This window comes from Lepisma saccharinum, chromosome 1 (assembly GCF_977018435.1).
Source record: "Lepisma saccharinum chromosome 1, izLepSacc3.1, whole genome shotgun sequence".
NCBI classification, from domain to species: domain Eukaryota; kingdom Metazoa; phylum Arthropoda; class Insecta; order Zygentoma; family Lepismatidae; genus Lepisma; species Lepisma saccharinum.
The window spans coordinates 51,016,772-51,033,351 of NC_139229.1; the positions used below are offsets into that span (position 1 = coordinate 51,016,772).

The 16,580-nt window shown below is 35.7% G+C and overlaps 1 protein-coding gene across 2 annotated transcripts in view; it reads right to left on the minus strand.

Annotated features, from left to right (window-relative positions):
- Positions 1–16,448, minus strand: part of LOC145995093 (uncharacterized) — a 39,166-nt gene extending 22,718 nt beyond the window's left edge. Inside the window, exons 1-2 of one of the 2 annotated variants that reach the window (XM_083131634.1) lie at positions 16,351–16,448; positions 3,413–3,520 (exon numbers count right to left, since the gene is read on the minus strand). In XM_083131634.1, coding sequence (XP_082987760.1) covers positions 3,413–3,501 — 89 coding nt within the window. In that variant the 5' untranslated portion in view covers positions 3,502–3,520; positions 16,351–16,448. Of the gene's footprint in view, positions 1–3,412; positions 3,521–16,253 lie in introns of both variants that reach the window. The other variant, XM_083131629.1, reaches the window with a different exon arrangement.
- Positions 16,449–16,580: the final 132 nt, after the last annotated feature.

Consider the following 16,580-nt stretch of genomic DNA (forward strand, 5'->3'; position numbering starts at 1 on the left):
TCTTCATGGCATTGTGTTATGCACAGGGGAGCACTTTACATTTTTTTTACCTCACCCACACCCCCTCATTTGACACCTAAAATTACCCCAGGAGGCACTTCATCCAGTTTCGTAAATCTCCTTGAAAGTTCTTACTCCGTTTATGGCAAAATTTAGTTCTTTTATGTGCATCAGGTTTGGCAACACTGCCTGGATGCCCGTAGAAGGCAAGGAGAAATATATTGCTCTTATGCAAGTTTTATTTTATTTGTTCTCTTGGGAATCTCTTGGGAATATCAAACTTCCGATGGCATAGAAAAATATATCAACGGGAAAAGGACAGACTAAAGTAGTAATTGACAGGCGGAAATATCGAAACTTCCATTTCATTAGCCGTAACTCTAAGTTGAAATTGATTCCCCATAAGAAATACATGGGTTTCATATTCATCATATTTTTCAAACATTGTATCTAGCTTAATAATCAAAAAACACTTTCACTTGCAACATGTGGAGAAATTCATACTCTATTGAACACCAGCTTCTTTCCCCAGTAGCATTGCCCATTCGGACGGTATTGAAATAAATGTACAACTGGTGCGAAATTGTCCTTCACCCCCTTAATATATCAAAACCGTTAGAGCTAGAGACCTGAAACAAAATTCATTTTGTAGCTAATGAAGTATACTGTTGATGATATTCAAGTATGTCTTGCTTAAAATTTCATGGTAAGTATGAAATTATGGTGGAAAGTTGGGTAACAATAGCTGAAAAATTGGATTTTTAAGCGAGATGTTTTTAATGAAGGGGTTTAGTCTAAGGCTTGAAACAAAAATCATTTTCAACTTGATAAATATTACTTTTCCTTACATTAGGTTTGCTACACTGCCCTGCTATGTTGTCACATCGTACAGGTTTGGACTTCGAAATTTTCAAGGGTGTTTTTCATTTTTCCTCTCTCTCTCTCAAGGGTGTACAGCATAGAAAATGTGGAGCAGACCTTTCTGATCCTCTACAGAAAGATTAGTTCTCTGTACCTGGCTGAGACAAGTTTGGTGTTGCTATGGTGTGACTGCACCAATACAATTGCAATGTTCTTGCAAGTTGTGTTTTCTAACCATATGAGACTTCTTTGAAAAATCTGATATATATGATACACCACAAGCACCACTAAGAGTAAACAAATAACGTATTTATATTTTATTACTTCTATAAAACCAAAGATAATAACTATTAGTAACAGATGGGCATATAGTTTGTCTTTCAGGTCATTTTATATTTTATGTCGATATTTCAATCTTTTCATTGAGTAACTTCACTGAGAAACTGCATTTTGAAAATGCCTCAAAAATTGATAAAAGAATCAAAATCATGTTGTGAATAGTTCAGAGTTTCATGGGTTTTACTTTAAAAAATCAGATGCATGTGTGCTCTTCAAATGTTATGTCCCTCACGTATGTGTTCAAGTGATTGAAAGGAAGGAGGGTCAGAATGGCTATAAAAAAACACAAAAAAACAACAAGAGTGCATGCAACATATCATGCATGTGCACAATAGTGAATAAAATGGTGACGTACATGGACGTGAGGTTGAAACAACGTGCGGCTATTGAATTCCTCATAACAGAGGGTTATGCACCTGTTGACATTCATCGACGAATGAGTGCTGTCTATGGCGACACCTGGGTAGATGCGAGTACTGTCAAGAGGTGGGCAAGGAATCTGAAAGGCAACAATCAGGCCACGACGAGCCTGCATGATCAGGTCCGCAGTGGACGACCCACAACAGACACGGATGCACAGGGAAAGTGTTGATGACCATCTTTTGGGACTGCAACGGCATAGTTAAGTCAGAATTTTTGGAGCATGGAACCACTGTAAGATGCTTTAAGATGACATAGTTCACGTAAGTAGGATTGATTGATTTGTTGTTTTAAGTCCACTTTATGCACAGTAAGGCTAATCGGGACTGGACCTACAGTTTAAAGTGGGATCCGAACCACTATGTGCCTCCACCGGGAATTGAACCCAGGACCCCTTGATTACAAGGCGACGACGGTACCACTGCGCCATCGGGGAGGCCCAGTTCACGTAAGTATCTTGCATATTATTGACGTTATTGCATAGGAGGTAAAACTTTTCAAAACGCCCTCATACATTAAAGTGATCCCTCCCATTTGACTGAAGAGTCAGTGTCCCGTTCCCAACATTATAGGGCTCCACCACACTATGCAGCAAATGTTTGTCAATGGCTGGATGTTCAATTACCTGGTCATTGGATTGACTGGCATGGTCCTGTGAAAAGTCCACAAAGATCACTCTACCTGACACCACTGGATTTCTATCTGGGGTCATTTGAAAGCCCTTGTGCTGCAAAAACCTGCAACAACGCATCCTGGAGGCCTTCAACACAATTTCTTAAGATGTTCTTGTATGGATGCATGGGAACTAAACAAAGTGCTTCTGCTGCGTGTTAAGCACATCAGGCAACACATTGATTACCAAATAGCTGAACATCACATGGTCCTTTGGAGGTAGTTCTTTTAATTCTTGTGTTCATAACATATGGCAAATCTGATTGCAGAAATAAATTTCTGAGGCAAAACTAGCCTCATTTGATATATCACATAAGCTCCCTTCTCATTTGATTTATTTTTATTTGCTTTATTTTACTTCGCTTTTTGTGCCACTTTTGGGTTATTTGTGAATGAGTGATATGAGAAAATTGAATGAATGGACATTCACAAACATCCATGCACAGGCCAGGATTCGAACCCGGGACCCCTGGCATCGTAGTATGATGCGCTAACCACTCCACCACAGGGGCCGGCTCTTTTCATTTGAAAAATTTGACTTGAATCCAAGATGCAGGTTTCAATATGGTGACCATGTTAAGGTTATATCCTGAAAGATAGGCACCCCCTCACCCTACGTAACTATTTAGAAATTCATTCTGTGAATGTATCCTCATTTATTTTCATGAACCTGACATAAAAAGCAACTTTCAATGTGCCTGTGGATAAATCAGCTTCATTCAGTCACATACGTGTGCACGCACACACACATGCACAAAACCAAGTTCTCTACTTTACCAATCCTCTCCCTTCGTGCAGTTGAAAAATGTCACACTAGTATTCTCACTGGATGTACAAAAACTGTAACCACTTAGTTGTAAGGAAACAATGATGAAATAGATGAGGCAACAAGCAGAAGAAATATGCATGCATTGTCCACGACTTGCAACTAAAGCTCCTAGCACTGAAGCACATTACGTTCATCATTGTCATGGAGGCTAGACAACACGGCAGTAGATTCATTCAATTTTATTCAAGACATGATTTCTATTTTATTCACATGTTCACAACGGTTACACAATGAACAAGACATATCATACATCTTACATTGCCAATGAAAAAACTACTAGTGAAAACTTACATCAGTGCATGATGGCTCTTTTTATCAGGTTTCATTGGCACATTGAGTTTTTCTGACTTTGACCTGTGATGGTTCTTCTCTTTTTCCATGATTTATAAGTTCTGCGCACTGAAATAGAAAAAATTAATAAACCTTTTTAGGGACATAAAACACACAGAAGGATGCGCAAGAAAATATTTTAAAATTTTGATCAAAACTGTCCCCTCCCCACTGTTAAAAGTTCCGTAATTGTTTAAGAGACTCTATTATGGGCATCACGGGGAGACAGGGGTTCCATTGGAACACTATTTCTCGAGAACCATTGGTCTAATTTGAAATAGCTTTGTGGTACATTGACTAGAAAATATGAATCTTATCACTAAATATTTTCACTTTTTTACCACTGCTGTACTTCAAAAGATATTCGCTATCAAATATCTCCATACCTGAATAGAAGTATAAAGGCTGATTCTAAGTTGATGTAAAAATTGAGCTTTTCTTGCATCCTTCCTGAGTAAATTTGTTGCATTTATTCAAATTAAGTGGCCCATTGAACAATAAATTATTCCAAACATTGATATGCATACTAAGAAATCTGAAAATTTCTGCAAAATATTCTACTAAAATCATGTTTTGCAAATTATACAACTTAAGCAGTCTGCCAACAGATGACTCTGGCCAATTTTTATTCCAAGTCGGCAGAGCAGAAGGTAATTTACTGGTCACTTATCAGGCATAAATGGAAAGTTCACCCTAGGGAAGGAGGGGTTGGCTTTCAAGCATGCTCCTTGAGCATTTAGGAACCACTGAAGCTGTTCCATAGACTTGCTTCTTCTCACAAATAATTCGAAGAATTCCTTAACCGCCTGCCTTATTATTCTGAGTAAACTCGGACAGACACTAGGTGCATTTTTTATAAAGTGTGTTCAAATTTCAATGTTACTTTTAATTGTACCTGTTTTTCTCTTTTGTAGAAGCAGCAACAAGTTGTGAGAGTTGGGAAGGAGGGACCTTGTGGTGAGTGAAAATGCAACGCTACACCATTGAACGTGTCTTCATAGTGAAACAGGATTACAAATGTGGGGAAAGCTGTGCAGAAGTTGGTCGTAAATTCCGTACCAAATATGACAGTTGAGGCAAACGTGACAACTGCAAAGAAAAGATCACCTGGACACATGTAACCTTAGAGCCAGAAGGGATGTCTGGTTTCATCCACAGGGGATGAATTTTACGATTCTACATTGGTTCTGTATATACTAAGTTATTTGAATCATTTCCTGGTTTTTACATCAAGAAAATAGCGAACACAAATTATAAAATATTAGATAAGATAATTTTGACAACATGTTCTCGCCTACTTTTAGATAATTTCGTAGCATGAAGCCATGCTATTATTAAGAATATTCGACGGAAGACGTTTCACGTTGTACAACGTTTCTACAATCCTTGTGGTAGGGAAACAGGGAATTTAAGGATCACTTAAATATGTTTTGGATATTAGAATATAACATCTATATGCAAAGAAGCATATTTAAGTGATACTTCAGACAAGCTCTTTCATATTTAAGTAAACAACATTTTCAGTCCCCTTAAACAACTTTCTCTAGTATATGACATACTCGTATTATATATTTATACATTTTATACAGTACTACTAAAAAGTTTTTTTTTATGTGGTGTGTTTGTGTTTATATTGTGTTATAGTTGTGATGTGTTTGTGTGTGTCTTGTGTAGTAGTTGTGCTGTCTAATGTGTTTGTGTTCATCTTGTGTAGTAATTGTGCTGTCTAATGTGTTTGTGTTTGTCTTCTGTAGTAGTTCCTCCATTCATATTGGGGGTTAGGCGTAGAGCTGACAACTCTGCACTGTAAAAAGACATGTCAAGAAACAGAAATATAAGGCCATGGATGTTCCCAAGGTAAAATATTCCGGAGGTAAAATAGTCCCCCGTTCGGATCTCCGGGTGGGGACTACTTTGGGAGGTCCCTGGACTAAGGATAAGATCTACCTTAGGAATAAGGATATTAAATTAGGCACCTGGAATGTTCTGAGCCTTTACCGGCCTATGTGTACGAACGTCAATTATACTAGTATGTCTTCTCTTATCAATGAGAATATGATCTATCTGATTATGAGTTTTACCATCTGGAGAAGACCAGGTATATTTATGGATATCTTTATGTTTAAAAGTGGTACTTTTCACAATTAAATTCTTTGAGGTTGCAAAAGTAATCAATCTTATGCCATTATCATTACTTAATTCATGAAGACTTTCTTTACCAATCGTGGGTTTAAATGCCTCCTCTTTGCCAATCTGTGCATTACAGTCACCTAACAGAATTTTCATATCATACTGAGAAAATTTATCAAAGACCTGTTCTAACTCTGTATAAAAATCATCTTTAGTATTATCATCTTTATCTTCCGTTGGAGCATGTATGTTTATTAAAATAATTTTACACCACCTACCCTGTAAAACTGCATATGATATCCTATCATTAATAAATTCTACTGTTTTAAGAGCCGAGATAATTCTATTATTTATGAAAAAGCCTGTTCCAAAATTAAGATTTTCAGTACCACCATAGAAAAAAGTATAATTTTTAGTTTTACAATTCCCTTCACCTGGCCACCTAACTTCCTGGACAGCTACTACATCTAATTTATACTTAACTATCTCATTAACTGTACACTGAAATATACACTTATACACGTTTTAGGACTAATGACAAAGTCCCTATAAACAATTGTTTTCAAGTTCACTAATTAGTGTTTCAGTGCTATTTTGTATTTATTTTGATTATTAAAATAACTTATCTTGATTTTTAACAAGTTCTATTAGTAATATTTTACTCATTGATCACGAGTATACTCGGGATTTTATTTGAGGGGCTTTTCAGATGCATGTATCTCATTGTTGAGTTGTCAACAATCAACATTATTATAACCATTTATAATGTTCTTAACTGATTATTTCAACAGAGTAATAAAAAAATTACATTAAAATCGAAACATTTTTAAAAAAATTTGTATGTTAAAAGGTTAAGGTTCATCATAAGATGGGGCAAGACATTTCAAATCTGACTGTCCAAGTCCCATAAATTTCTGTCAGCTACAGCTGGAGCAGTGATTTATCCACACACCCCTAACACCCTCCCAAATTTTGAACACCCCCCCCAAGCAGAAAAGTGAAACACCCTCCTCTAAGGGGGGTGTAAATATGGATGTTTATATCAACAATAGAATGACAATACTTCAACATTAACAGAAAGGAATCATTTGTAGCTGAAGAAGCGTAGTCCAATGGACCTTTCGATCAACTAAAACCAAAGTGTCAAGGAAGGAGGGTGGAACGTGCAGCATTGTCATTTCCTGGAAACACCAGCTCTCTTGACAAGACTTCGGTCAGTTCTAGGGAAAGGACACTGCCATCTGGAAAATGTCAAACTCTGACATCTCGCCCTCCTTACAGGGAGCACATTCCGTGCACAGTGTTGACAGTTCAGCATTTGAATACCTTATATATTTCTTAAATATGTTACAGATTCGTAAATTCAATTATTCAACCCCTGAGTCAACAAAATTTACATTTTGTTGCATTTTCCTTTCGATTCTTTCATGTGAAAAATGTACGATAAAAGTAAGGGAAGAAATTCAAAGATACAGGTTTGACTCCTTGTAGTGAATTCTGTTAGTATGGTTAGCAACACTATTTTCTGTAACTTGGCGAGATGAGTGATTTTGGAGTGGTAGAGAAAAGAACAGTCAAATGCCTTTGGTCTTCGGTCAGGGGGAAATTTTCGTGAAATAATTTCTATTATTTTCCTGTAGTTTACGGTTATTACAAGCATAAGAAAACAGTTTTTTTTCTTTGTGACGTTTCAGAACACACGCTCCTTTCATCAGACATTTATTTTCATTTTGACTAAAGATACAGTTATAACAACGGTTAGTAATTTTTAAACAAAAAGAATCTGTTATATAATGGATGTTGTCAATGTTACATTGTTGTAATATAGCAACTTAACTGTGAAAAAAGCAGTCTATTTATTTTTTTATTTTTTTTTAATTATGAATCCCAAATATCATCAGGTAATTCAAATTCATCATTGTTTTCACAAAGTCTCTTGATGTTTTCTGTTACATTAAATTTTAAAGATGGTGGCTTACTCCATTTGTGAAAAAGAAAACTCCACACTGGATCTATGTTACCATTTTCATTATTTAATTTATTCCAGTGTTCTTCTGCAATGAACGAGGCTTCCCAGACATTCAACTCTGTGTTTCCCGTTAATCTTTTTAAAACCCTTCTCTTTTTAATCAAATGCTTCTCTTCGATGATATGAGTTGACAAACCTGTTCTTGGGTTTAGATTTATAATGTCCAAATCATGTTCGTGCCATCTTATTGCCATTTTCCTTGCTGTTTGTCCCACATAATCTTTTGAACATGAACAACTTATATTATATATTCCTGTGGTTTCCACATCTGGTAGCGAGTTTCTCATTTTGAATTCATTAAATGTACATTCCAAACTTCTTGGTGATTTAAAAACAATTTTGAAATTAAAACTTCTAAAAATTTTTGCAATTTTATGAGAATCCCTTGTGGAATGGAATGCACACAAATTTCTTTTCAACAGATTTTTCATCTTTGTCTGTATTTCTCTTTTCCTTTAGTTTTCTTGCAACTTGTTTTTTGATTTGGTTTATTCTGTTAGTGTGAAAGCCATTTTCTTTTGCTATATTAAAGAGCCTTTCTTCTTCATTTTTGATATCCTCATTATTAGAACATAGTCTTTGTGCTCTCAGGAAAAAATTTAAAAATATGTTATCCATTGTTATACGCGAATGTTCTGATTTGGCATGGATGTATTTTTCCCCCGCTAATTTTTTTCTATGGACTGATGTTTGAATTGTTGAGTCAGTTGTCTTAATTTGCAGATCAAGGAAAGAAATTACATTGTTATTCATGGGTTCGCAAGTGAATTTTATGCGACGAAGTGATTCATTTAACGATTTAAATACGTCCATGATGGTGTTCTCATTTTTAGCAATGATTAGCACATCATCTACATATCTGATGTAGAGTTTGATATCCGCACCTATCGCATTAACAATTGGAGATTCTATGTAATGAAGGAAAATGCTGGAGATGATTCCGGATACTGGGTTTCCCATTGATAGACCATTATTTTGCTGATAGATTTTGCCATCAAATATAAAGTAATTGTAATTTGCACATACAGTAAACCATCGAACCATTTCCCATGATTCTACTGGGTTAACCTTCATCTCAATAAGCCATCTGTGTAATGCATCTGTGGCACCTTCTATTGGGACACTAGGATATAAATTTTCAACATCAAAACTTGCAATACGATACTCACTATTCCAAACAATATTTTTTAGTTTCTGTTTCACTTCATATGCATTTTTAACACTGAATGGTGTTTGTTGTTTAATTATAGCAAGTCTTTCAACTAAATATTTGGATAGTTTGTATGCAGGATGTGTGAAAGTTGCAATGATGGGTCGTATTGGAGTTCCCGGTTTGTGAGTTTTTGGAAAATAATTCTATCATGCAAGCAATGCGTACATACAAGAAAAACTATAATTTCTATTTACAGTTTAATTTAATATAATACATATTATATAATAATAAGAACCTCTCTTTATAACTTCTCAGTGTAGCATCTCCGTTCGTGTATTGTCGATCTGTTTAGTGTATAACAATGTCTGAAACTTTACTGCAAAACTGTCTGAAGAAGATAGAGAAAATGAAAAACCAGACAGAAAGAAACCGAAAGTGGTCAGTAGAAAATCAGTGACACTATATGTAGGTATAATTTCTTCCAACCGATATTCATAAACAGGGCTCGAAAAATGGTCGCCAGGTCAGCATGGCGACTAAAAATTTCAGCCTGGCAACTGTGATCTTTTGCTGTAATAAGCGAAATTTTGATGATTCTATGTTCAAATTGCAGTAGAGCGTAATTTAGCAAATGATTGTTTTTCCATTATCAACGTTGTGAACATTCCATAGAGTCAGTAACAATTTCTTACCCTTTGCCCCCAACATCCAATTTCCTGCTTTCTCAAATAATTTAGCGATGTTCTGAATACCGTGATGCTCAGCATCATATACGGAGTGTTTCAAAAGTTGCACAACCCAAACTTTGGAAATGTATATCATGAACACTGTAAGAGATATTTACACCGGGTTTTCTGCATTATAAAGCCTCATCCATTGAGATATTTTTCAATGCTTAAAATTCAGTTCACTCCGTACAGAAAATTATATAAATTAACAACTGACTGAAAGGAGCATTCATTTTTTTCCAGAAATGAAATTCTGAGTAAGAAAATATGTAAGAAATGATCGAAGGGTCATAATTAGACATTTGATGACTGATGACATGTCAGTCTGTCATTTGCGACAAATACTGGTCATGCAACATTTGATGAATTTTTGACTGGCGAATTTATCGGTTGAGTGAAAAGTGCCATTTTTGGGAAATATCTCTGTATATGGCAACACAAGCAGGTTGACAGTCGCATGCAACATGTGTCTAAGTACTGGCTATACATTTACGTGAAAAATCGCAAATCAAGATTTTGTGCCGAAATAGGACTCTTGAGAGAATCCTAGCCTGCCCCTGGTTACATTGAAATCTCTTCGCTCACTTTCGCCTCTACCGTGCCTGTTTTTTTTTTAATTGATTCAGCATGGCGTATTCATTGGAGCAGTGAGTGTGCATTGCTGAAGAGTATTTTACTAATCATTCTTACACTCATGTGCAAGAGGTTTTGCAATAAAAATGCCCTGCTTCTGCTGTACCTCACAAAACAACTGTTTTACAACCAGTCAAACACCAACAAATGATCCGACAAATTGTTTAAGAGTTGGTATTTATTATTGAAGATCAGTTCTCAGATTTTTCAGCAAATTAACATTTTATTTAAAAATAATGTAATTGCATTTATTTAGATAAATGCTAACATAAATTTATGAACCCAGTGCAGAAAACCCGATGTAAATATCTCTTACGATTTTCATGATATACACTTCCAAAGTTTGGATTACTTGACTTTTGAAACATAGCTACTGTAGTATGCACAATTGCTACCTGGCACCTGATTTTCAGAGCTGGCACCTAGCCTTGAAGGAAATTTTTCGAGCACTGTTCATAAAGTACCAATATAAAATTTACTAACCGAGTATTCGATATAAAATGGCAAGAATTTCATGAAGAACGTAAGTGATTCATTCACGTCTATAGTTGATGACCATTTTCGTGGCTCCAAGAGTTCTTACCTTTGTAAAAGAAATTATATACTATTAGAAAGAGAGTTGTAAAAGGGGAAGAGGGTCTACGTGTGGTGCTTGCCTGGGCGCTAAGTACAAATGGGGTGCCGAACAAGCAAAACAGATAAAAATGGAAAAGCGTTAACGTCGTGGTGCAGTGTGAAATTACTGGCACCCTATTAAATTAAAGTTATTGTCAGTTTGCAAAGATATAGCTTTAGTAAAAAATGTATTTCTCTTTGTATCTAGTCGGTTCCCTGACATAATGACATGTTTAATTTTATTCAACTTTTCAGAGAAAGCAAAGGAAATGTACGCAGGCCCATAGTTAGAGTGGGCAGGGGGCAACTGCCCCCCTGAGAGCCTGCTTTGCCCACCTGTGAAAAATACAGAACACCTGGAATTCTCACTAATCTTTACAATTACTCTAGCAACATAACAAAGACACTTATTGATTTTGTGATTTATGAAGGTGTGTGGCATTCAGTATAATGTCATATCAGGATTGGAAGGGGGGGGGGAATTCCCTTTTTGGTAATAGTGATTCATGTGGTAGAGAGAGGGAGTGAATATTTGATTTTTGTTACTTAGCGTTGCTTTTCTGCCACTTATAGCTAGAGGCACATATTTTTGGTAAATAAAAAAGCTAAATTTCGGTACAAAAACAGAGTAGATTTCGGGTTCAAAAGCGGTAAATAAAATGAAATTTCGGTGTTATAGCGGTGAATAATCACATCAAAAGTGCTATATAAAATGACATTTTGGTTTTAAAATTTTGAATATAATCCTAAATTTGATTTAAAAACTGCACTTACTACACAAAATAAACTTATCCCTTCTAATATACACATTTATGTAATTACCAGAGTATTAAGCTTATTCCTGCATTAAGGGATCCATTTTTACTTCTCAAATATTTACAGCAGAATTAATCAATTTTCCATGAATTGCATAACTCACAGGATACTTCAGACTTCAGAAAGTGTCGTGTCTGTATATAAATGGTAAATTTCGTGTTTAAGAGTCAATTTCGCATTTTGCAGTTCAATTCGCATTATTTCGTGACAAAACAGGGTAGAAAAATGCACCTCAGACCTTTCAGAAACATGAAAAATGAACATTACAGCATGCTATTTCATATTTTCGTCAAAAATGAAATTTGCATGCCTCTACTTATAGCTAATCGCAACAATGAATGATGACGTGAAATTGATGAAGAGACAGACACTCATAAAAAGGGCAACCACAGGGCAACAGGGATCATTGTCCTCCCGACCATGGATGGAAGTCCATTCTAGGGGAAGCAAACATTAAAGTAAAAAAAAACAAGACTAGGAGAATCTAAGAATAGCAGGACAATTGGATACTCATGATGGAATTAGTTTTTACGAGTACCTTGCATTTTTCTTCGAGATGGCCAAGGGCACTTGCAAGGGGCAATTGTCCCCTCTCGATTTCAAATTTTATACAAATAAAAATACATTTCGTAAAATTTTCTTGCTCGTTTCGCTCGCAATTTTTTCTATTCTTATAGTCCAAGTTCAGTGCTATAGCTATGGGGCAGTGGGCGTCTGCCCTGGGAGCCAATTCATCTATACGAAAATAAAAATGTTAAAGAGAATGCCATGGCACCCCGTAAAATTACTTGCACCCTATTAAAAAAAATTCTTTCTATGAAACTTAAACTTAATATGAAATATTAATGATGACACTGTAATCCAAGAAGTCATTGATCAATCAAGGTATTGCTATTTGTTTGTCAGGTGTCAAAACATGTATTTCAACTATAATACAATACAATTAACACAAAATTTTGAAAAATGGTTAACGTAACCAGTAGGCAAACATTATCTGTAGTGATGCAAAAGTCTCCCCTTTGAAGGAAATATGGTGGACTAAGGGACCCATGTTTTAGCAAGTACAAAAAAAATGTATTACAAATTTTTACACAATTCATCGAAGTGTAAATAATATTATTATTATTTAATTAATTCTATTTTTCTTGCATAACACAACACAATGGTGTTATTGGATTCTCGTTCGATTCCTTTGTGCAGAAAAATCTTGCATTCGGGAAACTAGAGGGAATCATTATGAAGCATGATTTATAAAGGGCTCCCTTAATCAGTTCTGCAGAGAGGCCCATTAATTGCCTATTAACATTATCAACCTGTAAATATCAAGTAGACAGTCCCTATTAGCCTATTGATGTTAAACTTTATATTCTTTGGCAATCTGGAAAGGTCATTATCAAAAAATGCCATTTGATCTTGCTCAAAGTTTTTTTTTGTCCGTTGCAGTTTCAAGATATCATCCCTTTTCTGTTACTTGTCTCTTTTGGGGGAGGTGTCAAGTGCCTCTGTGTACCCTGCTATATCTGCCAATGCGACACAATATATTAAAAATTTGCCCCCTCTAGGATTGACTTTGCCCCCCCTACAAAGAATTCCTGGCTACGGGCCTGAGTGTAAGGAATTAAACATAAAAGAAATTTAATTTACATTAAGTCCCAAATTTATATCTGACCATAGGCGGACCAGTGAGGACACGACGGCGCTTGCCACTGCCTGCTGGAAATCGTGGAGAGAGAAAATTTGTTTGGTTCATTGTGCTCTTTGTGTTGAATAGTGAAATAAATGCTACTCAATTTTCAAATAATTGATAATAAAGCATTGCCTCAATTTAGAAGAGAAAATTCCTTGCCTTCCTTTTGCAGTTAACATGCCAAGCGTTTATTTGCACATGTTATTTTGTTTTCTTTTAAGGCAAAGAGGCACGTGACTCTTAATTCCCTAGAGTCTCTCATTTAGTATTTTTAAAAATAAACTCTCTAAAGCGCCAAGCGCATTTTCCAAAGTTTTGTAAGGGTATAATGCATATCCATATTATTAATTAAACATAACGACAGTGTCCCATGATGTTTACTCTTTACAATCTTGCTTTGCTCGTTCGGCATCCTCTTTACCTCATCACATGCCCCCTGCCCCCTCCTGTTCTAACAGTTAGAAAATGTGTATGTATAATTTTAATACTTCTATGTAGCAAGTGAGTTCCAAATTCTGCTGGTGTTTTCAAATATCTGTTTAAACGATGATTCACAAACTGAAATAAAGTAATGAAACTCGATATATTTAGAACATGACCATGAAGACGTTAAATATAGTGGGAAGTTGGGATGCACGTTTGATAGATACTTGATATTGCTTTTGAACGAAATCAGTCAAGGAATTTCATATTGAAGTCTTCAACGAACGAGCAAAGCAAGATTGTAAAAAGTAAACATCATGGGATCCTGTCGGGTATAATTTAACAATACAGGGAATTTCTCCAATTTGTTTGAAATTTCGGATACTTACTAATTTGGGTCTCCTAATCACGAATCTGCACTTAAAATTTGGTGCTCACGTATAGAAATTCCTGAATTATGGCTAGCCCCAAGGAACCATTGGCACATGGTTAGGTTAGGAAACATAGTTAAATTTTAGGGTCGTAGTAATATCAGGAATATATATATTTCGTTCTTTAAGCATTCGAAACAGAAAATCTTGCGATAAATAATGAGCAATTGTGCATTGTCAGTTGCGATGACTGACCCTCTTATTTTGCAAGTTTGACACGTGAACGCCAAATTTTAACTTCAGATTCGTGATTAGGAGCCCTAATTTAGAGAGTATGCCGAATTTCAAACAAAATGGAGAAATTCCCGGTATTGTAAAATTGCTCCTACTGTCGTTATGTTTAACTAATAATATGCATAACCAGTTTGCAAAGAAATAGTTCTAAAAATTTTCTTGCTCACTTCGCTGGCAGTGTCATAATTTATTTAAGTCATATTATATCTGTATTTAATACTACAACTTCAGACAGGCAAGTGCACGCACACCCATGCAATGCATTCTCACTGATATTTCAATTGGGCACCCCCAAGTTGAACTCCGAGTTACACCTACGGCAAGAACGATACAAATACAATTAAAATATTGCGCAAGTGTTCCTAATTTCTTTATAACTAGCTTAAGAATTGCATGAAATGATTCCTGGTAATAATATGTTAAAATTTTGTGTTCTTTAATGTCATCCTTTGTGTTTTGTCTAACGATTGATTAAATCAAGTACTGAACATTATCGAAAGGAAAGGAATACTCAAAACGTTAAACTTCTATGTTAACATCAATCTATTTTCCATCTTTTCCTGTATTTGACATCTTTTTTCTTCTGAAATGTTACGTGAAGGGAAGGGAGGGGGGGGTTAATCTCTAGAAACATCCATGAACAAATTGAATTAGGGCGAACATTTTTAAAACGGTCCAAAATATGCACCTAACTTACCCAAGCTTACACCCCCCAAAATTTTCCAACACGCGCCCCCTCCCCCCCCAAGGGAAAAATCCTGGATAAACCCCTGAGCTGGAGTTATCGTTTCCTGAAGAAACACTGGGAGACAACACGTGTCAATACACACAGACATCTAACCTTTCATTTTCCTTCCTCCGCCAGTTTTTTCGTTGCCACCGTGTTAACAGCGGAGTTGTGTCTTGGGAAAACAATGGCTGTTCTCGAACATAGCAAGCCTGAGTCAGTGTGAGTTCTTATATTCTGCAGTGATATATTATAATCCTCTGTAGAAATATTCACTACTCAAATATACTGTGAATGCATTATATTAAAAAAAAAATTTAAAAAAACTTGAAAACTGGACACTGCAAAATCCCTGTTTTTCCCTTTTGCTAGCAGTTAGTGGCAACAAAGCAATAGCACGGGCTAAACTCATGTTCCATCTAAAAGTGTACACAGTAAAACAACAAATTATTATTTGGCATCCAACATCACTGTAACACATGCCACACGTAATGTGAAATTTGAAAACATTACAGGTAAAAACACTAATCAGAATTTTGATTCATAACCCATCACAGAAAATTACATGCTTCATGAAAAAACCTAGTATTTGAACAAACAAAAAAGAGAGAGAGAGAGAGAGAGAACCCTCATAATCCAAACACAAGGAATGCAGGACAGTGTTTACAAACTGGTAAATTATTATTTTATGATACTCGATTCTCCAAACTTCTGATACTAGGCCAGCATCCTTTCCAGATATGCAAGCATAAACTAATGAATATGAAGATTTCCATTGGGGCGTGACGGTGGGAGCAGTGAGGAAAAATTTGACAGAAACTGGACAACGTCAAGTGAAATGACAGTGAAAACATATTTCTACATTTGGTAATTGGCGCTCTCATGGTGTATCCATTTGGTCACTCCCTTCAAATATGTTCTTGTATATTTTGACAAGTTCATTATTAAATTGTTGTGATTAGTTCGAGTGTCGCTCACTGATTTTTAAGTCGGCGGCAAATGTTTTAGCCTGTCAGGTTATGTGAAATGTACGGGATGAAAACTACATATTCATTATGCATTTAAAACTTCAAGCTGTACAATGAACAAGAAATCAGAATTCAAACTTACATACTAAGGAAAAAAATACTACAAAACCATGGTTCCATAAATTCGGTCAACTACTGTCGCTCACCCTACTAATTTCTAATACACACCTCGTGATATAAATTGTGTATTGTTCAAAGCCAGAAATTGCCCACACCATATCAAATTAAGTATGATATATATTTAGAAATATGGAAAAGCACATACACGTTAACTAAACTTGATCATCCGAATCTGAAATAACATTTGAAACAACGTGTTCACGCCACAGATTGGTTCACGGATTTCAGCATGCGTACTTGCCTCTCAATTATTGCACAAAACTAAAGCAACCTTTTTAATCAAATCCCGCCTTTCGCATTCTGACGTTAGGTAATAAAATGTTGTTGTTGTTAGTTTAAGCATGTTAGCATAAATAATTCCTTTTCGCTAAAGTC